The sequence below is a fragment of the Eutrigla gurnardus genome (assembly GCF_963514095.1).
Source record: "Eutrigla gurnardus genome assembly, chromosome: 11".
Classification (NCBI taxonomy): Eukaryota; Metazoa; Chordata; class Actinopteri; order Perciformes; family Triglidae; genus Eutrigla; species Eutrigla gurnardus.
Genome location: NC_139925.1, coordinates 8281209 through 8306173, shown reverse-complemented (window position 1 = coordinate 8306173; position 24965 = coordinate 8281209). Strand labels below are relative to the sequence as shown.

Here is a 24965-nt window from a genome sequence, read left to right as displayed (position 1 = left end):
TCACGCCTTTTCTTTACAATCATTGACATTCCGGTGCACGGACGCTCCCCGAAGACAATCAAAGATTTGAACGCTCACCTGTAGCCATCAATCTCATCCACGCAAGTGGCTCCGTTCCGACACCGGTGTCCAACGCAATCGTTGACATTTATGCGGCAGTTCGGACCCGACCAGCCGGGCGCACAGACGCAGGAGTAGCTACTGGCATGGCCCAGCAGGCAGCGTCCTCCGTTGGCGCACGGCTGTGGACAGAAGACGGAGCCGTCACACGCATCACGGCTTATGCCGCTCCATGTGCAAAAGAATGAAATCACTTCATCTCGTATGGTAATATTTTAGATTGGATCCAGTCCACGCTGGTCAAAGACATGACGGCTATTTTACAATGCAACGCCAAATCATTTTCTTGCTTCTGGCTGCCTGAAAATGAGCCTCATTACAGCCCAATGACACGCTCATGAATACTGATCCATGCTTTATTCTGGGTCCGCACACTCTTCCATGTAGCATCTACATCCTGTCTTACAACCCCAGATCAATGGTCATTGATGGCTTAACCCACCTAGAAAAAAAAGAAGCAAGATAAGCCTGCAAGCTGGTACATGTGTATAACATGTATATATATATATATATATATATATATATATATATATATATATATATATATATAGTAGGGGATACAAAAGGGCTGAGGAAGAGCTGGCTTGTGGGACGGTGTATAATGCAGACATTATGGCTTTTCTGTACGGGGGCCAACACGAGGCTTTCTCCACAGCGAGCGTTCATCTCCATCTGTCATCTGAAGAAGCTCCTCTGTTTTTGAAAGCTTTTTTTAAAACACAGAAGGTTATTTCATCTACACGTAAAGAACCCAGCACGCTCCAAAATACAGACACTGCAAATCTTCAGTGGCTCTCGTCCTCCACCGTCATGTGGCAGAGGCCTTTTCAGTCCTGGAAATGTGCTCCAGTCTCGCATGCCAAAAGCAAAAAAAAACAAAAAAAATCACAATATTCCTCCAACACGGCTGCTTCACAATGCGGAGGATGTGCAGTGACATTCGAAAGGAAACAAAAAAGTGTTAAATTGTGCTTGTATTATTTAAATATGCAGCTTACAGTAGACATTGAATATATATAGTTGAATGCTATAGCTATTAAATAGGTGATTTTTTGTATTTACAGTCAGAATCTGTTATGAAACTACATTTGTGTATCCGTTCTGTTTCACACATTTCAAATGTATCAATAAAACTGACAGAAATCGGTGGACTCAATGAATGAATACAGTCTTCTTTCGGGTAAACCAACATACTGTACAGCTTCAGCACCAGCTGATTGCCGTGTTTCTGGATTATCGCATTCGCTGTCAATCTTCCTGTGGGACTAATGCTTATTTTTATCCCCGTGTATGACAAAGGATTATCCCACATTTGAAAAAATAAGACACTGAATAAATATTTGATACCTTGTCACTTAAGTTCTCAATGTTATAATTCAGTTTGCGGTTTATGGTTTGCAGATATTTTGCAGTTTACTATAATTAACTGGGAATATTCACAATTTCTTAATGAGCAAATGAGAGTTTTTGTATTTGTTGTCTTCAATCCTGTTTTGATTAAGTTGGCATGTCAAAGTTTCATTAGCCCAACTAGTTATCAATGTGATTGCTCTGGTGAGTTCTGTGTTCTTATGGGACAAAAATGCTCCTCAGGGGAGAAAATTACACAAAACATCCCCCTTAATTTGCTTGTTATGGTTCCCTGTGATCGTGTCGTTGCACTGTTTGGGATTTTACGTAGAAATTGCTTTGAGAGAAATAAACAGAGGACTGGGAGCTCTTTAAATATGTACGGGACATAAGAGGAACACTTATCGGAACCGCAGATGAGGACAAACAGTCCATGAAGATAATTTTACCCACCTGAAGGTTTTGAGGACACGGCACCCGGCAGGTGTATTCAAGGCCCACTGGGAGATCCAAACACTGAGTTTTTGGTGGACATGTGTTGTTGGGTAGAGCACAAGCATCTATGTCAACTTCACAATTGTTTCCCAAAAAACCTGAAAGAAAATATCATAACAAGTTATTCTAACTGATCAGATCTGTTGCATCATGAATTCAGCATCAGGTCTCTTCCATATAGCCACTAAACAAGGCCAGAACTGTGGGTTGGACTGGAGGATTGGCCCTTTTGTGACTTTGCATTAAACTTAAGCCTCAATTAAATTCTTTACTTGAGCTTGGATATCTGAACTATGGTATTGTCCTTCCCTCAATCTTTTCATCTAATCCCTTTTACTCATCTGTAACCATGATCAGATTTGTGGATGACAAAAAAAAAAGCATTGGTTAATAACGCAGCAGCTACTTTGTCTTTGCCAATCCCTTATCGAGGTGCTGTAATTACAAATAATACCCTAGAGATGATACATTGGGGCGTAATCCATACTTGAATGGACCAGGAGACTTTAGTTGACTCTACCCATGTACTGTTGTTAAGGAAACATGCAGTGTCGAGCTGGTAATTTATTCCGCAGCAGGTAGGGCTTACAAAAAAAAGATGTTGGCCAGCGACTTAGAAATCCACTCATGTCTCAAGACTTTGCTTAGTACTGCAGTCCGGCACTCGCCAGACTATTTCTCTTACATTGTCGCGCTCACTTCACCACGAGAAGATGCAGCAGATGAGGCATATGAGCGGAAGAGGCTTAGGTTTACTGAGATAACAGATGGGATTTAGTGGCAAGGCTGGAAAGCCAGAGTGTGCTCTGTGGAATTTTTTGTTACCATGGATCTGTGGCCACATCTAGTACCAGTTTACTTAGAGAGTTAGGGATTCATGATCAGGGATTACGGGGAGGCTGTGAAGGCAGCTGAAAGGAGAACAACGGATGGCTCTGCCTGAAAAGAAGAGACGTCAGCTTGGGTGCAAAGTACGGATATCCATCTTGTGTTTAAGATGGGAGATATCGGTGTCAAACATCACTTTCCACCCCGCCGCATTATCGTCTTAAGGCTTACTCTTGATGTTAATAGTGAGAAGGGAAACATACAGCCATCGCGATCGGTGTCTCTAAATATAGAGAGCAGCCGTGTGGATGGGTATGTACAGTCCTGATCGCTGCTCTGAGCAGGTGTACCGGGGGCGGCACACGATAACGTTTCCAGCCTTCTGGGGTGTCGTGGGTTTAATTCAACGTGGCATCTGTGATGGGAGCTTTCCACTCGATAACCCCAATGACATAGCCATCAGCCCACCGCATCATTCTACTGGCATCGCAGCCGGATTTCCACGTAGAAGCTCATGGGAGTCTCGCAACAGATGTGGTGTGTTGCAAATCAGAGTTAAAAAAACCCACATTCTTTTGTTGGAAGAATGGTCTTATTTCAAATCCATCGTAAAGTCCTGTTTGCGTTTAATGTAGGATTACGAGGCTGAGAGGTTGGAACGTCAACTGACATATATTATTATTGCAGTGTTCATGACTGGGTTTTAAACCTGCTGGCCTTAATAAAAAGTTTGCAAGTTCTTGTTGTGTCTGCAAAGGTTTCCTACCGGAGTTCAAAGACATGCCAGTTAAGTGGACTGGAAACTCTAAATTCCCTGTAGGTAGGACTTTTGTTTTTCTGTCTGTGTGTTAGCCCTGAGATCGACTGGCAACCTGTCCGAGGTGTGCCCTACGTCTCACTCAATGCCCGCCGGAGGCGTCTCGGGCTCCTCGCAACCCTGGGCAGGATAAGCAGCGCTGGGGAACGGATGGATGAATAACGCTTCCGAGCTATCATTCAGGATTTTTTATTTTTTTTTTTAAGTATGAGAGAGTTGCACCTTCGACACTTCAAGGACTGACACAATTCATCAAGCTGATGAAAATACAACGCCACCTCTGAATGTCACCTTTAATAGTGACTCTAATGCGCCTTGCTCCGGCAGCTGATGAGGCGAACGGACTCTGTGACTCGTGTGTCATTAACGCGGGTTTTGTCCTTTAATGTTTAATTGAACAAGAGTGATTGTTGCAAACACAATGTTTCATTAGCGTCAATGTTGCATTTCCCTGAAGAGCTAAAAATAGAAAAAAAACTGAATTCTGGCGTGTAGGGAGGCACCGATCAGACTAGTCTGGGCGTTGGGTATCGCTCGATACCGAGTATCCAGTACCGGTGTTTCATTAATAAGCTGTAGGCCTCACTGTGTGGAAGAGACCCGGATGGTTCTTTTTATGTGTAAGGCAACATCAGGCTCGGTGCATCTCTTCTCCGTACGTGCAGTAAAACGTTCCAGTAAAGTGGCCGAGAGCAACTGGCAGACGGACCGACTGTGCCCCGCCAGCATCACAAAGCTCCCGCGGGTGGTCCATCGGTTTGTGTTCAGTGAACGTGAATTTCAGACTCAGCCCCGCCGGGCACAATAAGCAATTACAGGAAAATTATATTAAAGGTGGTTTTCGTGCTCTAATATTATGAAACTCACATTAATGTATTTGCACAATTTGGTTGCGTTACTGATTTTTTGGCAGTGAGCGTGGTGATTTTCCTCAGCTGTTCGTCACAGGCCGAGGCTGTAAACCGATACTGTGAATGAATTTTAACATATTGGGAGGCATTAAAACACAATTTCAAATATACCCATTAAATGCAAAGAAAAAAAAAGAACAGATGAATATTTTTTAGTGAACAGCTTATAAGGAAGGAGTGATTCATGTGATGAATTAAATCATGCTGACTTCTCTAGCCTAACTTCATCAGGCAGGATGTGTCACAGTCTGGGGACCCTGCTGGCTAATCGCCTTTGGGGTTCCAGTGTACACCGAGGGACGAATTCACAAAAGGATTGCACGGCTTTCGCGGCGGCTAAACCTGCACAAATAAGACAAAAAGAAATGGGATTCTCAAAGCACTCTCATAGGGTGGAAATGCACCCCCTAACTGTGCTGCCGAGGCAAACAGCGTCCCAGTGCTCCTTTGCTATTTGCACTTTTAATTTAAGCAATATGCAAACATTTGGCTCAAAATTCTCCCCTTTCTATGCAAATTAGCTTCTTTGCAAAAACAGACCAATTGACAAAGATCAGCATTAATAGCCACATGCAGTTACAGGGAAATGATTTGCGCCTGCAGAGAGTTGGCGGTAACTGAAGGGCATTTGTAAGGGGTGTCCGCTCAAACTCATTTATTTTGGAAGGCGGTGGCAGGATGCAATGACAGTTGTGTCATGAAGAATAAATGAAAAATGCTCCCCGACATGTCATTTTTACAATACAATGAGAGAGAGAAAAAAAACCGTCAAAATGCATGGAAAAAATCAGGTTATTATAAAAACAAGTAAACTAATAATTGCTCTCTCCCTCCCTCTGGTTGAAGATGTAAGGCCACATGCAGCGGTATATATCTCTGCCTGCTGCCACAGCTGATACAGATAGCACTGAAAAGTCATAACAAAGCTTGAGGTTTGCCAATAGCCCAACATACCTGCAAGACACTGGCATTCGTAGCGTCCTAGCAAGTCAGAGCAGGTGCCATTGTGTCGACAGGGACTGGAGTCACACTCGTTGATCTCAGTCTCACAGCTCGTTCCTGAAAATAAAGGAAATATTTTCTTTTAGCAATTAGTGCTATTTGTAATTACCATCTACAAACCTATACATTGCATATTTAAAATACAACTTTGGAAGAAAAAAATAAATGTATTTATATCCATTTGTAGTGAAGATGAGAGCCTGGTCTGCTCGAGATTCAAGTCTGTTATGGAAGTTTTTCTCGCCACTGTCACGCTGCTCCTCCTGGGTAATGTTGGGAAATATATTATTGAATTGAATCTTGTAAAGCACCTTGTAACACAACATACAAATACAGTTTATTATTATTATTATTATAATGGGATAGCCTGTCTAACCAGTGTTCTCTCACGTCGCCCTTTGCTTTTCCTGGGGCTCACTATCAGAATCCTGCAGGACCTCACTAAAGGAATGTTTAATGTCCTAATTATTGTTCAAGACAAAGGTAGCCTGCCTCTGTCCAAAATGTTCTAAGAAACCTGGCTGCCAGCATCTGTGAAGTGTGCTAATTAACATGCATCTCATTTGTTTACTCAAATGCACAAAACGACAAGGTCACGGGGGTCACGTGCCGGATTATTTCTTGACTCGGAGCACAGGCGACCTGGAGTCCCTGTGACGTTACCGTGCAGGTGTTGGTGCACAGATTATACTTATCTATGAACGGAAAACAGGCTAACTGTTTCCCCCCGGCTTCCAATATATATGCTAAGCTAATGCTAATTGCCTGCTGGCTGTAGGTTCTAGCGTGCAGAGATACAAGAGTGGTATCAATCTCCTCTAAATACTTCTGTGAAGAAAATTAATGAGCATATTTCACCAAATGTTCTCTTTTGAATTACCTGCAACCTTTTCTCCTGAGACAATAATTAGACCACAGACATCCCTTTAATAAGATGCTGTAGGACTGAGGGGGGAGTCCATGGAATGGCAAAGTGAGATGTAGCTGGACAGGCTCACTTTCTTGTTAAGAACATAGACACTTAATAACGAGTCGCGTCTTGGCTGAAGGGAGCAGGAGAGGTGGGGGATGCAGGGGCTTGATGGGAGCTTTGTTTGGTCCTCAGCTGCCTCAGCAGCTGCTAGTTCCACCGCTGTGGTTGGGGGAGGGTGTCGTCCAGCGCAGGTTATTAAATGTAAAATGTTCCGTCATCAATAACGGAGCAGCGATGACATGTAGTGAAAGTCCTTTTTTGACAGCGGGAACCTCACGCTATGGAACAAACACCATGATTGATATCATCTGCACGGCGGCTGCTACAGGTCATTATATTCTAAATATGCTATGCTGCGGAAAATTACACAAATTGGTTCTACTAAAATCTGAGAAACGCTCACACTCATTTAAGGCTGTGAATGAAATCAATTATGTTGTATCGTAGCCCTTTTTTATGAAATGTTAGGCTTCAAAATGTTTGTATTGCAATGTCTTAAAAGTCTAAAAACAATTAAATACAGAAACAGTGATGTTGAAGGTCAATATCAATTCCAAGTGACTTTAATTGAATTTTGGAACACTTCTTGCTCTTGTGCACAATCATTTTTAACCTGCAGCTTCTTTAAAACCAATAGATTCTTATTGAGCAGATAACGGATGCAAAAAACCTTCATTTCAGGTGAAGAATTACAGCTGGTTTCACAATCTGTCTTTATATCACGCTCCTTGATCTCTGGTGGGTTCTACGCTTGCATTAACTGCATGCCCTGTTTCCAGGTCTTGTTTTATTGTCCTCACAATTAAAAAAATAGGAGAGAGTATGTATGAATGAACCCAGAACGTAAGCCAACTGTTGTTGTTTTTGTGAAAAATAAAGCCTTCGGAAATGAAACCCGAATGCCGGGTGGTGAGTAATGCGTCCCGAGTTATGATCTATGATAGAGTACAGTGGGGTTTCTGGGCAAAGCTTGAAATTAAATTGGCCTTTCTATGCTGCATGGCTCGAAATTCCAAAGCAAAAATCAAAAATCCCAAGATGCCAGAAAATGATGAATTCTATCAGTCACTAAGACCTGCCATGCTGTAAGAGACAATTTTCCATTACTGAAGTGGCAACAGATTTCAGCTTTGAACAGAAGGGGGGGGATCTCGTTGGAGTATTGCTATGTAAGGCCTTATCTGACTGACAGGTAAGTGTGTCAGGACTTACTGCTAGATTGGGAAAAAAAACACTATAGGCCAAAACCCGGAGTGCAGTGTGGAAGAGAAAAATAATCACATTCACTGGTTGTTTAAGCAATAAAACAAGGGAGGAACAACAGTGTCCATCATAGCCCTGATACAGCAAAAACTATGTTCAGCAAGCATCTGTTTTATTCAATACTGTCTATTTGATAATGTTGAAAATAGTAACAAGTCTCAAGTAAGAATTAATAGTTTATAAGCAGGCTTCAAACATGATCCCCAATTATGGAGAATGGATATGGTCTCGACATCACAGTGGTTTATTATATGTATGAATGAAACTTGTGAATCCTGTGTTTTTATGAATGTGTTGTAGTTCCGCCTTTTTTCTCTAACCTTAAATCTTTTGATCCATAACGTCACCTTTTTTTTTTGGTGTCCCTCCCTTGTTCGCCCTTGTTTTTTTTGTTTTTTTTCAGACCAGCTGACAGTAAGAGCTTAACAACCTTCGGCCATGTTCCGAGCTGGCAGCTAATTAGTAAGCAGTTTGCCAGAGTACTTGGATTAAATGCAATCAGCAGCAGGCTTTAGAAATGTCAAGCAGGCAAGGCTACTTGTAAATAAGCTTCAAGGTTCAGAAAAATAAATAAAAAAAATCACTTCACTAACAGAACTGGCTTTTGCTTAAATCTGCGGCTGGCTTATGATTTGTAAATCAAAACCCCAACCACAGACTCCTGGCCTGAAATATTAGTTCATATTATTATTTAATATTTAGATTTGATTCACACACACACAGTCTCCCCTCCACAGCCCAAAGACATGCACGATGCAGGTTAATTGATGACTAAATCACCTGTAGGTGTGAATGTGAGCTGCTGTCTGTCTCTGTGTCGCAGTTACAGATCATATAGTTTTCGTCATAGATTTCATGCAGGCTAAATGCCAGCTCGAGTGCTTTTCTTTTTACATTCAGACGAACCGAAGGTGTTTACTACTTGTGTGCACAACTAATAAAACACAAGTGATTGATCACTATTGGGAGTTGTTCCTTCCCCACCGCTGCAGGCTGGTCAGAGGCCAGAGGTCAGTTATGGAGCAGAAGCCAGAAAGCTGGCTGTGATTCTGTCTTTTGAGACATTAATCAGAGATGATGCTGGCAAACAGTGAGTGGTCTCCCCTCTCACCATGTTGACCCGCTGACCCATGCAAGCAATATACAGCATTAGAGGGCTTTGACTGAACAAACTTGTCCAAGTGGACTTCCTGCGGCTGTGAGGATGCTAGAAAACACTGACTTCAGGATCTCACATGAAGCTGGTTACAAAGGTTGGAGACCAGTTCAACCAGCGTACACAACTGCAACTATATTGGGATAATCAGAGTGCATGATGATGCCTTTATTATGTTTATATGTATTTAAACTCAACATAATATTCTTTTGTATAATGTGGTGTTTTATAACCACAAATTGGCACTGAAAATAGATGTTATAGATGTATATGACCTGAAATCTTAAGGAACACCTGGCCAGCCAATCAGAAACCAGTATTTTCTGCAGCCAAAGTGCATTCCTGTTGGCATGATAGAATGCACTTCCAATGCAATGTAGATTGTTAAGCCATTTGATGCATTGCTGCTATAGAACAGCAACACAAAATGCAAAAATCCAACATTTATCATTTATGCTCCCAGCGTGAGAGCTGTCTGTGTCAAATCTCTTGCATGAAAGGGCAGAATAACTGTCTTAAAGCAGTAAAATATTCAGAGAACGACTGCCTTCACCACCTGCGTTGCATATATTTGCAAAACACCGTGCATACATCGCATTTACATGACGTTTTACATAAAGCGCAACGCCAAATGTCAAAAAGAACATAAACCTCCACCGGCGGCGCGGAAGTGTCAAGATACACCAGTTCCACGTCAGGTTTTCTGCAAACATCAATCAGTCATCCCTTGCCCCATGACCATCCTTCCCACTAGGGTTTGGACAAATGCATCCATATTTTGAGATATCCCAGTCAAAGGCAGACGGGCAAACAGATGGAAGGGGGAGGTGAAAAAAAAAAAAAAATCAAATAATAAAGCAAAGCCGTCTCACCTGTGAAGCCGAGGGAGCACTGGCAGGTGTACTGTGGAGGAGCGGATGGCTGACTTGTTGTGATGCACGTGGCTCCATTCAAACAGCTGTTTGGTTTTATCAGACAGGCATCGCCGACATATTGGCAAAACTCTCCAATCCATCCTGAGGCACAAACACACTGCAGGAAAACAGCACCATATTAACAGTACAGTACACATGAGTAAATACGAGAGCGGCCTTTCTTTTTAACCAGTGAATGAAATGGCAACAATTCGCTGATGTGGCTGTAAACACCTTCAAATAAGTCAACCACAGACATGCTGGCATAACCAAAGCAAAACGGTGAATATATCTATATTTATCTAAAAAAATAAAAAGCCAATTTGCAGTGAGCAATCTTTTTTGATTGTGTGTGACCCGTGTTGGAGGAACACCAACACGAAGCATCTAAAAAAGGGGATTTTAGTTTCACGAACGCTCTCGTGGCCTAATGGAACAAGACTGATGGAGAATAATTAGGAGCTATGGGGCATTACGGAGCAGCCTCAGGTGTTGTAAAAAGGAATACAGACGTTGGCGGAGAGACTGAGCAATAGAGAGGAAAATTGGACCAGAACCTGTCTGTCAGAGCAACTCCTAATGATCAATGGGTAAGAACTGGATTACTGCTGTTTCTGCCATTCTCTTTGTTTCTTTAATTCAACTAATGACACGTTTTCTTATGCATAAAGCCTCGAAGAGGTGTTGAATAAACCATATCTATGTATTTGAACTTTGGGGTTTCCATTTTTATGCATTCAAAGACAAAATTGTTTATTTTGTAATGTGATTAAAAAATACACATGGTGATGGTAAAACATGGCTGAGACAGAGAAGATTTACGACATGCTTCACAGCTCTGCTTCTCAACGTGTTCACTTTCTGTTCATACGGTCATTAAGGTGCAGCACGAGCCATAGTTTGTGGGCTTGGGAGTATTTCATTAGGACCGAAACATTGAATTACTTACCTGATATCCGCCAATTACACTCAAGCACAATCCCTCATTCAGGCAGTTGATATTGAGCAGCCTGCAGTAGTCAATTATTTCTTCACAATTCTTCCCGGAAAACCCTCTCAGACATCTGTTAAGAGGAGGTCAGTGTCATCCAAATCAATTCACCCGAAGCCTTGAGCACTAACAAGCCACGTTCTGTTGTTTGGCGAGATACGTGGGGTTCTAATTTGGTTCCCTACTTGATTCGTTTCTGACGCAGGAGGATGAGATAATGTTTGCAAATTATTTTTCCAGTGTTTATGACCCTGATTGCCAAACGGGTGGAGTTAGCGGATCAGGACAAATTAAGGTCCATTACAAATGACAGATTATACGTTGCTACGAACGTAAAAGTCCTGCTCTTCATTTCCACTGATTGTACTTGTGTTGTAAACATAGCCGTCACCAGATTAACTTCATTTGTCATTTTCTTTTCTTGAATTCCCTTTCTTTCTAAGAGCCAACATAACAAGTTAAACATGTATAAATGGTAAAGCCTTATAAACAGGACTTTCCTTTCTTATCAATGCAGTAGAGCTGAACACATTTTCATATAAATCCCAAAACATGTTATATGTTGTCTGATAGAAAGGTGTTTCTATGATGACACAACTCCAGTTTGTGTATCCAAACTGGAGTTGTGTCATCATAGCACAACTGGAACACCAGTTTAGATAGACAAGGACTAACAGTAGTTAGTCTGCCGGTGAGTGATGAAGTATCCAGAGAGCGTGATGGGCAGACTGAGTAGAAGCCTGTATTCTCTGAGGAGCAAACTGCTCTAAAATACAGCCAATACAATTTAGGATGGCTGACCATGCTTTGTTTAAAAACTACTTTTAAAAAAACAAAAGTAAAAGTTTAGCTGTTAGTTCGTCTGTAAATCATTTCCAACTTCCCAACCCTGCCTGCGCTACTTTGCTCCAAACCCATCCATTCCTAATGAAGACATAAATGTTTAGAGTATATTTTTTCATTTCATGCTCACATAATTTCCTAAAACGGGAGTTGTTTTCAGCAAATCTTACTTAAACAGGAGTAAATAGTGCATTTTTGTCGGGGACTATTTTCAGTTGTGGATTGATGCACGCTTGGTGTGCGTGTCAGCATTTACAGCTCCAGGGCTGTTTTTTCCATTTAATTGTTGTCTTATTTATTTATTTGTATTTGCCGTTTTAAACTTGCTCTGTGAAGTACTTTGGACTGCATGATTGTAAGTAAAAGTTCTTTAGAAATTAAGTGGATTTGAGTCAACCAGTAGAACTCATTGGTCTTTTTAAAATAGTTTTTGGACCATAATGGAGGTTTTGTAATGGAAAATCAAAACTAATCGACGGTTTTGAGCTATATATGGGATTGGGAGACATAAAATAAGGTCTGACAGGCAGATATGTAATAGTTCTAGGGCTTTGAAGTGAAATGTAAATCCTAATCATATAAAAAGGTGAACAAAAGAAGAAGAAGACATTCCAGTCACCTAGAAAGGAAGAGTGGCCTCTATGAGGTCCTTGTGTGTTTTACCTGCAGACAAAATCCTTTCCCCTGGACACACAGGTGGCATTGTGGAGACACGGTGATGGGCTGCACAGGTCCTGCTGCCACCTGCATGCTGGGACCACATTACCATCTGCACAGACACATTCAGAGGCCTGCACACAGACGCACAACAAACCAGGTCACCTGGCATCTTGGGAAAACAGGGTTAGATTACACAAAAGGTACATAAGCTCAAAGACTGCAGGAAAAAGATGAATGAAAGAGCGGTTTGTTGTCGTGAGAAATTTGACTTGATCGATCTCTAGGATTATATTTAACCGAATCTAAGTAGGAGAGTAAATAATGGGTTTTATATACGTTTTAATATGAGTTTTAGACACCACTAGAGGGTAATAAATGCTAAGGGTGGTGTAATTCAAAGTTAAAGAGATTTGAATTTCATATTAAGCTTCAAGAAAAATATCTATGTTAGTGTGAAAGCAAAATCAGGCTTTATTTTGATGAATGTTCCTTCTATGGGTGGCCGCTGGAAATGTGCAAAATGTAAGGAACAAAACAAAAAGGTCACAGAAGGACAATTAGACCATTACTGTATTTTCTCTCGTGCATTTGAACATTTAAATATTGGAAACACTGCTGCCATCGAAAAAACGCACAAAGGCATTTCTAGTAAAGGTGAAACTTGCAGCCGGCCTCCGATTACAAAAAAGGCTTTTGATGAGAGCCATTTCAAGCTGGCACTTAAAACGTGCTCTGGGTCATTCAATCAAGAGGAAGCAAACACTCTTCCCCCGCGGTCATCTTCAGGGGGGAAATATTAATTGCTCTCGCAGCGTTCAGAATGGAGCCATATTCTATTCTATTCCTTGTTTATCTCCCACCGAGGTAAAACAAACAATCAAATGCTCACATGCTCCCCTGCGATGCACACGCGCTCCTCCTGACATGGGTACGACATGCATTCGTAGATGACTCGCGTGTCGCAGCGGACGCCCCCGAATTCTTTCGGACAGTGGCAAAGAATTCCGTTGGGGCTCTCCTCACACACGCCGCCATTTCTGCACGGATTGGGATCGCAGGGAGCCTTCCTCTTCTCACAAGGTGGACCTGCCGAATAAACACACAATTACAGCACTTTCTTTTCTTACTTATTAGTCTAGAAATACTCGTGTGCAACAGTCTGTCAACTGGTGTTCTTCACCCAGTGGGTGTAGACACATTCTACTTGAATAAGTGGCGAACACGGGAAGTAACACAGGACAGGTACCGGCTCCCTTCAGGGCTATTGGACCAGGCTTATGCCTGAAAAGACTTGAGTGACGTGATTTATAATCCATGGAGGAAGGGATGACTGACTATCAATAATTACACAGGATGGAGGCATGTGCAGGACCACTAATTTAATTGTGACAAGCACAATTAAACTAAAAGGCAAGATCAACTGTAAACATCATCATTGCTGTCAGACTTCGATGGTGGCCTCTGATTGATGATATACTATTGAGCCTAATTGCCCATTTCAGAAACCTCCCCGCCGAAGCCAACAAATCACATCAACTGGAAAATATGCCAAACCAGCAAGATGCTATGCAATATATGCATCAAAAATATGAGGAAGTCTAACTAACGCTATAGTTGCCTTATTGCACCGTTCTGATGTGTCAGACTCGTTATTATCAGGGAAACATCTTTGGCAGGTTCACTTCAGGGAAGCCAAACTTGTAGTCAAGAGCATTTCCACAGCTAACAAAGTTAATCATTAGGTTTGCTTCACATAAAAATGCATGTTTTTCCCCCTGAAAGCCATAAACAGGAAGTGGAGTGTGTGCCCTTGTGTTTCTCCTGCTTAGAGCTTGTGAGGGAAAATTGCTTCCATCTCAGAATGTTGTTTCCTGCTGTGAGCGCGCGTATTAAGGGCTGCACTTGCATCAACACAGGAGGGTCGGCTGGCCTGCAGCTGCCATCCTGTGAAGTCGGGTCGACTGTAGCATTAATAGAAAATGAGCATTTGGGTCAGGCCCATAATGGCAGCCGTTTGATGGTTTCTGTAAACAAAACTCGCAACATTATAAAGCAATGTGCGGTTCAAACCTGTCGGTAACCTGGGTTTTTGTTTTTTATTATAAAAACAGTTTCATAGGATATGCTTTTATTTTTGTCGATTTATATTATATTTAATTTGGATCTTGTTTCATTCCAATTGAACTTTATTTTTTTCCTTTTTTATTGTGTTTTATTCTGTTTTATTCTGTTCTCTTACATGTTGTCACCTTCTCTTCTATGCTTAAAAGTTGCTACAAATAATCTTGCCTGCATGATTATATAGTGAGTCTATTATATTCATTGTATTATGAAATATTGTTGTGCTTACAGTAGCATTCAACCGCTTTAATAAACAACTTAAACATGGTAAAATGATGCCTCCATCATTATTGCTGCTTGTTTGTTTATATTGATAAAATATGGACTGAAATAATGAATCAGTTTAGTTCCATCATGGAAAGTGTGGTATTTAATCCTGTAAACTATAAGTCGGTTTTAAGAAGAGTAACAAAAGGAAAGTCGTCATAATGATGCAGAGATGATCGTCATGTTGGAGATTTGCTGAACTGCAAACTAAGTAGCCGATTCATAATCGCCTTCTGAAATAAAGTCCTTCCTCAGAAAGCCAGTCGCTTTCCAAACACTGCAGGACCACAACACGTTCACCGGCAGCAGCAGAGCAGCGTCAGGGTAACGCCGTGGTGACATTGTATGCAACGGATAAAATTAGACTGAATTCCCTGCAGGTTCAAGGTGAATCAAATTTGATGTTATTCCCCCGGTGAGGGTTTTCATTTTTTTGTGTGTGTGTTCTTCACAAGGTGCCTACACATTTATCTTTCCAGTGACTCTTTCTTTGCATATTTTCTTTAATCCCCCTGCTGATACAAGTGCTGGTGTCCCAGAGGCTCCTCGTAGCCTCCTCTGTGGGCATCAATCTTACCGCGTACGACTTCAGGGCTTTGCTTTTACATTTTCCACCAGAAGTGGAGTTTTTTTTTTTATAAGTGGTCCAATAAAAGTTGCACTGATACAAACTACTATGTGTTATAGGAACACTTCCACCTGTCACACAATATTTATGCCATCCTAATCAATTTGTTTTAGGTCATGCATGGTTTAATAGAAGTAATTCTTTCTTTTACGATAATTTGCATTTGTTCTTTCATGTCTACCACCGATCTGTTCATCAAACACTCTTACTGCAGTGATTATGAATAGCAGCAATCTAATATACATAAAGAAGCAACATTGTGTCACTCTCTAATTAAATTGTTTAACAAGGGTAATGACTGCATATGTAATCCAAATTAAATCTTAAAAAAAAAAAAATGATATCACTACCAACAAGACTGCAAAGAAAAACAATTAACACCTCGCACCAAATGGAAATGGCCCTATAAAGATGGTAATACCTTGCAACAAATACCCGAGAGATGGTGCAAAGGAGAGTCAAATCAAAAGAAAATCTCATTTGAAACGTCCCACGAGTTTGGCTCATTATTCTGTGCGCATAGACTTTGGCCTACGAGGGCAGCCGGCGCTGGAGCAGCCACTAACTTCCAGTTGATTAATGAGGCAACTGCAGCAGGGAGGTAGAGGAAGCGCGAGCTCCACAGAACTCCCAAGAAGCTGATGGGACAGCAGGACACCATGACTGTGCTAAAGCACCCGGCGGAGTCTGCTTAGTTGAGAGAGCAGCAGCAATTAAAGCAAATTAGATAAAAAGCTGCAAAAGGCAGAGGGTGCGTGCCACTCGCCAATTTGTTTCTGATGTGAATCACATGAATTATCCATTTAAAAAAGGCGGACGAGGGCGGAAATGGATTTACAATGCCACCAGCTTTGTTTGGTTTTTATCAAAATGCCCTGTCATATCAGTCATTTGTATCAAATGACATTTTCTCTTTGTCGCTACTGATAACTCGTCTTAAAAAAAAGACTTTCAAATCCGATCGCTGAAATGTGACATTCATGTGTGTTTTTGGGCCGTGGGAGAAGGAATCCCAAGGATGAGGAGGCGTCACATTCAAAGGGAAAAATGTAAGATTGCAAAGACTCAGATGTAAATGAGAAAAGAATCATTTCAAAGTTCATATGAGCTCACTTTGACACACTCTCTGGTATTCCATGTTGCCTTGATAAACAACAAACACAAACTTGGATAAAAGACGGATCTTTGTGTCTGATTGTGAACATCCAGCATCCAATTAAGGCTAAATTTGGCATTCAAGACATACAAGAGGATGAAAAGCAAAGTGTTACTGTTCCCCTTGAAAGATTGAGGGAATTATCTTGTAATCTCTTTTACATGTTAAATGCCTCCGGGGTGGATGTTGGAGACGTCTTACGCTACCCTTCACCTCCTGTCCCGTGCCTTCTTCTCCTAATCTATGTGACTTAAAAAAACACCGGATGCCAGACAGCATCGCCGGTAACCTTGAAACCACTTCTCCAAAAAATAATAAGCTGAAAGCATGGGCTGGACTCGGAGGGAAAAAAAGGCAAAGCTATGACACTTCAAGAATGCTGCCAGGACAAATTGTGCTCCAAACAAAACAATGAATCAACGTGAAGAGCCACCTGGAGTTTTTACTCCGGAAAGTTCAATGCAGGCTGGTTTCCTACAGCAGACGGTGATATCCAGGGCAACCGGAGGAGGATCCGCACTCGTGTGATATCAATTAACCTAACTGCACGTTATTGGAGGCTCATTGCCTAAATCATGGGTGATGTTTCCTGTACAAGCTCACCCAATCTCCCACATGAGCCTCCAGCAACTTCTCTAAATCCCATGGCAACGAGCACAATTTGGCCCGCTAATGAAAAAGTATGTTACAACTGTGTCTGATTCCTTTTTTAGTGAATTATTCATGAGGAGAGGCATTAGCATAGTTCCGCCTTGACTTGGCAAAAGGCTGAACAGACCGCCGACACCGGGACGCACAGTGATTTATCAGAATTTAGCAGAAATGAGAAAGAATAGAAATCTAACGTTGAGAACCGCCATACATCTTCTGAGACCAGGCGTACACTGAGTCATGAAATATCCCAAAATATATTTATGTTGTTGTGTTTTCAAGCAGACCGGTATCAAAGAGTGGATTTAACACGCTCAGCAGAAACAATGCACAATAAATTACATTTTCATTGATTGCTGTAAACCTTTGTGTTATCAACAGCGACATGCTCAGTTTAGCACTAGCTCTTTACGACCGCATGTCGTAACGTGAGGTGAGGTATTTGATATGAAGTGGCCGCTTCATATATTATGATGACAAATTTATATAAAAAAAGTGGGATCAGGTGGAAGGCCCATGAGGGATCTTTAGGAAGATAATGGCTTTTTTCGGCTTAGTCCTTTTCCACAGATAGTCGCCCCTCAGGCAAATGGTGCGGTCGTGCATACGGAACAGCTCGCCTTGTCGGCGATCAAAGCTTGTACAACTGCATTTGAATACTGTTGTAATCGTCAAAGTCACAAACAGGCAGCTGGATGAGAGGCGCTTACCGGAGAGTCCCGTGTCACAGATGCACCTGAAGGAGCCGGGTGACCCTTCAACGCATCTCCCATCTTCACAGACTCTGTCACAGTTTGCCTTCCCGACGACTTCAGAGCAGTTAACGCCTGAAAACAAACGGCAAGTGAGTTGAGACTGCAATGCAGAAATACGGAGAGATTAAAAAAATGGCCTTTTGAAGTTATGAATATATGAGCGTATACAAAAAGCCGGAGCTGCTGCTATTTATTTGACTTTCTAATCGAATAACTGAGAAGGATATCAGTGCTATAGATAATACCGATGCAGGGAGTACAAGTAGGCAGCAGAGAGATTAAGTTAACAAAGTCATTTGGAATGGAAGCCGTTTTAATATTAATTCTGTTTGCATTAGATGCCAGTGTTTGGGGTTCCTGCAGAATAACATTAACTTGATGTGTCCGATAAATATCTAACTGCAGCTCGCGTCGCATTTTAAACTTGTTTTAATATTATTTCAGTTACTCTCGACTAAGCCGGGAGTAGAGTTGTGTCAAATGCATCAGAGATCGTTCATGCAGACGAGTCTCAGCACATTAAATATCTGATTGCACATTTTTGATGGATTTCAAAGAAGTTAAGAGAGCTCAACAATCGCGATCGATGGGTTTTGTCTAAAGATGCACTGATCAATCAGACACCGGTCGAAACCGGCCCGCTGTCAGCTGATAGGTCATCAGTCTCACACCTACCATTGTTACTGCTGGACAAGTGACACACATGCTGCATGATGATTTTATGTACCCAACACACACAGGGTTACACACACACACACACACACACACACACAGGGTTACACACACACACACACACACACAAACACACACACAGGGTTACACAGAGAGAGAGAGAGAGAGAGAGAGAGAGAGAGAGAGAGAGAGAGTCACACACACACATGCTGCATGATGATTTTATGTACCCAACACACACACACACAGGGTTACACACACACAGGGTCACACACACGCACACATACACACACACACACAGTCACACACACACAGGGTTACACACACAGGGTTACACACACAGGGTCACACACACACAGGGTCACACACACAGGGTTACACACACGCACACATACACACACACAGGGTTACACACACACAGGGTCACACACGCACACATACACACACACAGGCACACGCACACAGGGTTACACACACGCACACACACACACACACACACACAGGGTTACACACACACAGGGTCACACACGCACACATACACACACACAGGCACACACACACAGGGTCACACAGAGAGAGAGAGAGAGCGAGAGAGAGAGTCACACACACACATGCTGCATGATGATTTTATGTACCCAACACACACACACACACACACACACACAGGGTAACACACACACAATGTCACACACACACATGCACAGCTTCCACACAGCAGCACAAACGGTGATGTCATAGTCACACACACACACACACACACAGGGTCACACAGGGTCACACAGGGTCACACACACACACACACACACACACACACAGGGTCACCAACACACACACAAACACACACAGTCACACACACACATACACACACACACACCCACACAGTAACGTCATGACAACAGACTTCTTAAAGCGTCTGAATCCTTTGGTCCTTACCTGTAAAATGTGGAGGACACAGGCATTTATATGTTCTGTGGTCGGGATCTGTGGATCCGTTGCTCAAACAGACTCCTTTGTTTTCACAAGGGTTATCCAAACAAGCATCCGACTTCTCACAGAACCTCCCCGAGTAGTGGCGGCGGCACCGACAGTGGTATGCACCCTCCCGGAGGCCCGTTCGACAAACCCCTCTCCCGGAACAGAGTCGCAGCAGAGGAGAAGCCTGACAGAGCTGCGTTTTAACGGACACGTTGAGCCGCAAGCCAAACCTGCACAGCTGCGCGTCGCCCTCGTGCAGAGCGATGAAGTAATGCTGACCTGGGGCCAGCCACTTGGCCTCCACTTGGGCACTCCCATTCATGTCATGGGGGAAAAGAAACTCATCTTCCCCTGGTCCATTTGGCGAGCAGCTCTCAAAGGCGTCCCTTGACACGTTGAGGAGTCTGATGCCGTAAGACGTCAGCGTTTCATCGGCAGACATCAGCAGTTTGTCCCCGTGCTGCAGCTGCAGTGGACACACCTGTGGGAAGCCGACGGGGGGTCCGGCTGACTTCTCCCCCCCTTGAGAATCCCAACACTCGGAAACGCTCCCGCAGATGTTTCCCATGAGAGTCCAATTCATTTGGACGGCGTGTTGTTTGGGGCGCCATTCAAACGAAGCTTGTCTGTCGCAAACGGTTTGGCAGCGGCTCACGTGGACAGACACGGAGACGACAATCCAGTGAAGAATCGATGCCCTCATGTTTCCCTTCACGTACAAATCAAGTCAATCTGAGACTTTCAAATGCAACTCGTGTCATTCGGAGAATGGATCAATGTGTTGGATCGTAGTTCATGAGATGCTTTCCCACGCACTCCTAGAGGTCCACATGAATAGGAATAACCTGAGGAAGACAAAAACATGTGATTTATGATTTGGAAAAGTTAGCTTTTTTTTAGCTTATGTTTTTTTTCTAATATCGTGTTTTTTTTTAGAGGTGTAACGATTAATTCGATTAATCGATGAATCGATTGTCAGTCCTATAGATTCTACTTAATCGATCTGCTAAAATAAATAAATAGAATGAATCATTTTGGCTTCACCAATAATCGATATAAATGGGTTTAATCGGATGAATCGTGATTGTTACTTATGATAATGTTTTAATACGTTTACGACACTCTCTCCCCTGCCAGCATGTAGTCTATTGATAAATGTTCAAAATAACTGAGCATTACATTTTTGTATTCAGCATAAAATATTATGCAGGACTACTTTTTTATAGAATAAATATGTTAAATAAGTAATTCTGTGGTCTGTTTATACAGATAGTCTCATTCGCATTATTGCATGTTTATTTCATGGATATAGAATTTTGGTTACAAGTTACAGAATTAAATTGAATCGTTTAAAGAAAATTGTCCTTGAATCGAATCTCCAACTACTGTATTGTTAATCGAATCAAATCGCTGTTAGGCCAAAGATTCACACCCCTAGTTTTTATGGCTTAAAACTTGATGATTTCATGAAGTAATAATTCCCCTTGCAGGCATTTGCCTCCATCAACAGTCACATCCATGTCTATTCAAAATGATGTCCCTTCATCATGTTATGCTAACACACATTTGTGTGGAATTGTCATAACGAGCATAAAATGCTTGAGTTATGACCAAATTCTAATTTGTGCAATTGGACGTTTGGGCCAAATGTGAATAAATTCCCATTCCTGAGATATGACGTTCATGAACACGAGGCGAACGGAGGACAAACCGGTGACGCCTCCGGCCGCAGCTGTCGCCGGCACGGGGCCACAAAACCGTGAGCGCATTACTATCACGAACACTTTGTTCCATTGCGACAAATAAACTTGTGGCTCCGGCGGGTCGAGCAGTGCTGTCATAATCATATGCGGCGCTGCTGACCACCGAGTGTGTCACAGCGGCCTCGGCCTCCCCGAGGTTCCTACAGAGAGTGACAATGTCAGATAAAATATTCTCTCTTCGCTGCCGGTGCCTGATTCCTCAATGTCACGCAGTGAGATGAGTTAAAGCAGACAGCATTGTCTTTTTCCCTCAGGCCCCTTTTCATCCATGCGCAAGAGATAAAACAACAAAGTAGAGGAGCCCCACTGCGAGAGGAAAACTCTGCTCCTTGATCAGCTCACACAGGCTGATATGAATAACCACATGGTGATAAGTAATAAAAGGCCTAATATGGAACAACAATATCAATAAAAGGGGAGCGATAACGCGAATGAGATGGCATTGTCCCGAGGGCTGCGCGTGCACCGCAAAAACCCCCATTTACAACAGATGAGGTTCACTATTGTGTTTCTCCGAACGGAAACCAGAAACACGATTTCTGAGGGAAAAAATATTAAGATTTAAATTCAAATAAAGAGGACAAAATATGTAACTGGTTTTAATGAAGTCGTTTTTTGCAGGATATTCATTATTAGCAGCAACGGAGGAACAAATAGTGGATAATGTATTAAATTAAAGAAAATCCAACCTCCTTAATATGACTTTATACCCTTCATAGTATTTATACAAATGTGACTTATATTTAATCTGACTTCAATAAAGCTTAATCTATAATTTATGCATACATTTCCACATTTCACAGAACTTTGCCTCAGGTTCTTTAGTGTGAGTTTCTGTCGCCAAGCAAAAGACTTCCAACTGCTAAACTCAAAAGAATGATCAGATTATGAAGACAAAGCAGCTCAACGATACAAAGACAAAAAAACTGAATGTTCTTTAGAAATGTGTCCATTGTAGCAATTTAAATTGCAACTAAAAACATAATCAAGACCACAGCCAGTGTGGAATGTTGTGTGCCTAAATAAAAAATAAAAAAACGTTTTCCAGTATGGTTGAATTATTTTGTGTTCAAGATGAAAATGCAACATTTACTTCATTAATAAATAATTAAAAAACCTCGCTATTCAACAAGATTACATTTAAAGTTGGATCCTACTCATGTTTTCTACTTTTCCGAGCCAAGACGGGCAGCAATAATGATGAGTTCAAGACTAACAACATTAAACTGACTAGATTAAATATGTATTATAGTGTAAAAAATTATACAAAAGACGACAATCCCAATTTTTTACCCCTGTTTTCTGTAAGTTGCACTTACAAAGGAACCTAAAAGCAGTTAAAAACAATAAAGAATAAATTAAATGTATCTAAATCTATTAATAATGAAAATACTAACACCTGATTCTGATGATCCCTAAAACAATGATGTTTCTGCAGCTGTGAGAAGTCCTGCTGCTGCAGTGTTGACACAAATCAGTTGCCCATCCCCAGTAATGTGATTTTTCACTTCATGGCTGGTTACTGTACAAAGATATTTGACTTTTATAGATAGCAGCCGCCACAATTCAATAATAGACAGCATAATAACACATATAATACACGCGTTTTCAACTCAACCCTCCCGTCTCGCCGAGATCACTACGTTGCAAAGAGACAGCCGGTATAAAAAAGACCCTTTTATATCACCACGCATGTGACAGCATGTGGCAACGTCCAGAAGCAGCGTGAGGAATGGATCGATGCTCGAGGAAACACCGTCGCAACGGGAACATCGCAGGAGGAGAGGATGCCTTTTTTTTATTCCTCCTTTCCTCAATTTCCACAGATATTCAGAAGGAAGCAACAAACGTGTAAAACCTACTAGTTCATATTCTAGTCGATACATTTGATCATGAAAAAGATTCTCACAACAGTCAGATTGAGATATTTAGAGGCTGTGTGAAAGCAATTTGGAGCCTAAAGCATTCATCCTTCTAATTCGTACCATTATAGCAATCTATACTGCGAGTTAAACAGACCAGAAGATTTTCTGGGGATATTAAGAGGCCTTAAAGGTATTGATTAGTCGGGATTAAACTGCGGGCCACGCGCTGAAGTGGTTCACGTAATAAGGGCCACGGGGTCAGAAGCGGGGTCACGTACGCTGGGGGGGGCGTCGACTAATTGTCTCATATAACTGACTGTCTTCCTTATAGCTCAGTTCCACCCGTGTACCATCAGGATGCCAATCACGCAGGTGTGCAGAGGGCGATGGATCAAGGGAGCTGTGTAAATCCTCGCTTGACTGATGACTGAGGGAGACACGGAGAGGACACAACAAATTATCACATCAAACCTGCAGGCCGACATACGGCACTCTGTCACAGGACAAGAAAAAAAACAGTGGAAAGTTGAGTCCTGTGAAGTTGAGACGGCGATTTTCCCACTATGATAAACAATTATCAGCAATTAATGATGAAAACATCCCGTCAACAATAGGAAGAAGGCGGGTCACTCCACACAAAACAGCTCATAGAGGAGTTTGATCACAAACTAGGCCACATCTGAAAACATTTGACAACTTGGCGTCTAATGAGAAAAAATGTTCTTTCTGTTTCCGCACAAAAAGTTTTTGGGCTCATTAAGCCGCGACGCGCTGACGGTGATGAAGATGTCGGCTGGTAACCGCTGGTTACAGTAAATTTGGCACTTGTGCGAGAACGAGGAGGCGCAGGTGTAAGTCGAGGCAAAACATTGTTGAGATAACTAGTGCAAGCCTCCTCGTGATTTCATTTCCTTGATTCAGAACTGCTCAGACTTTGACAGACTGATTGCTGTTCGTGTTTGCCGTAGCGTTGCATCCCGAGTGCAACTTTGTCTGAAGGTTAGAGCCGCGTTGCATGGTAAATAAAGTTGTATTAAAACCATCAATCCAGGTTGCTGTCACATGTTCCTCAGGAACAACAAGAAGGAAGGCGATGACGCTGCAGAAATGATTAAATCAGAAGGTGAGAGCAGATCTCTCTCCAGTTATCATTACAGATCAGACAGACTTTATGACTGCCATTACACAGAGCCATGCTCTTTTTTTCTTTATTTCTCTCTAATCGCACCGATAATTTGCCAGAGAAGGACCATCATTTCTCACCAGCGTGCCCATTCATTCTAAAAGCCCCAATCCTTTTCTTTGTGACAAATAAAACAATCTTTTTTTTGGTTGGAAAGTTATTTCACCTGAAAGAGTCTCAAAGTGAAACCACAAGCTGCAATTCAACTGGCACAGAACTCATTTCTCCGTCCAGTCACTCTTAAACAGTCCATTTCATTCCGACAACACCGCCGTGATGGATTTCGGTAGACGTAGTAGAGTAGAAAGAGGTCAACCGCCATCATCATTAAGTGGGCTGGAGTGCTGACATGTTTCTGAACGCATTTACAAATCATAACCACGGCGGCTCCCGAGATTTCTGCGATGATGCACCAGAAACATCATCAACACTTGATCATGTGAAACATAATAACTCTTGATGTCCCCGCGGCTAAGCTTCCAAAGCCATAAAAATCTGTTTGGTTTCCCACGTTGCCGTCGCTGAGCCGTCGATGTCAGCGCGGAGCCACTGGAGGACTGATAAGCCAAACAGCAGCAGGCTGCTGGCCACAGCCGCCGCCGACTG

General features: G+C 42.2%; 1 protein-coding gene across 1 annotated transcript in view; it reads right to left on the bottom strand.

Moving 5' to 3' along the window:
• The window catches only part of eys (eyes shut homolog), a gene marked incomplete at its 5' end in the record, with an annotated part of 140648 nt that extends 120397 nt beyond the window's left edge, over positions 1–20251 (bottom strand). Inside the window, 9 exons of the mRNA XM_084020918.1 lie at positions 79–242; positions 1924–2063; positions 5476–5580; positions 9788–9947; positions 10779–10893; positions 12327–12454; positions 13213–13409; positions 17857–17973; positions 19507–20251. Coding sequence (XP_083877044.1) covers positions 79–242; positions 1924–2063; positions 5476–5580; positions 9788–9947; positions 10779–10893; positions 12327–12454; positions 13213–13409; positions 17857–17973; positions 19507–20251 — 1871 coding nt within the window. The remainder of the gene's footprint in view (positions 1–78; positions 243–1923; positions 2064–5475; positions 5581–9787; positions 9948–10778; positions 10894–12326; positions 12455–13212; positions 13410–17856; positions 17974–19506) is intronic.
• Between the last annotated feature and the right edge of the window lie 4714 nt (positions 20252–24965).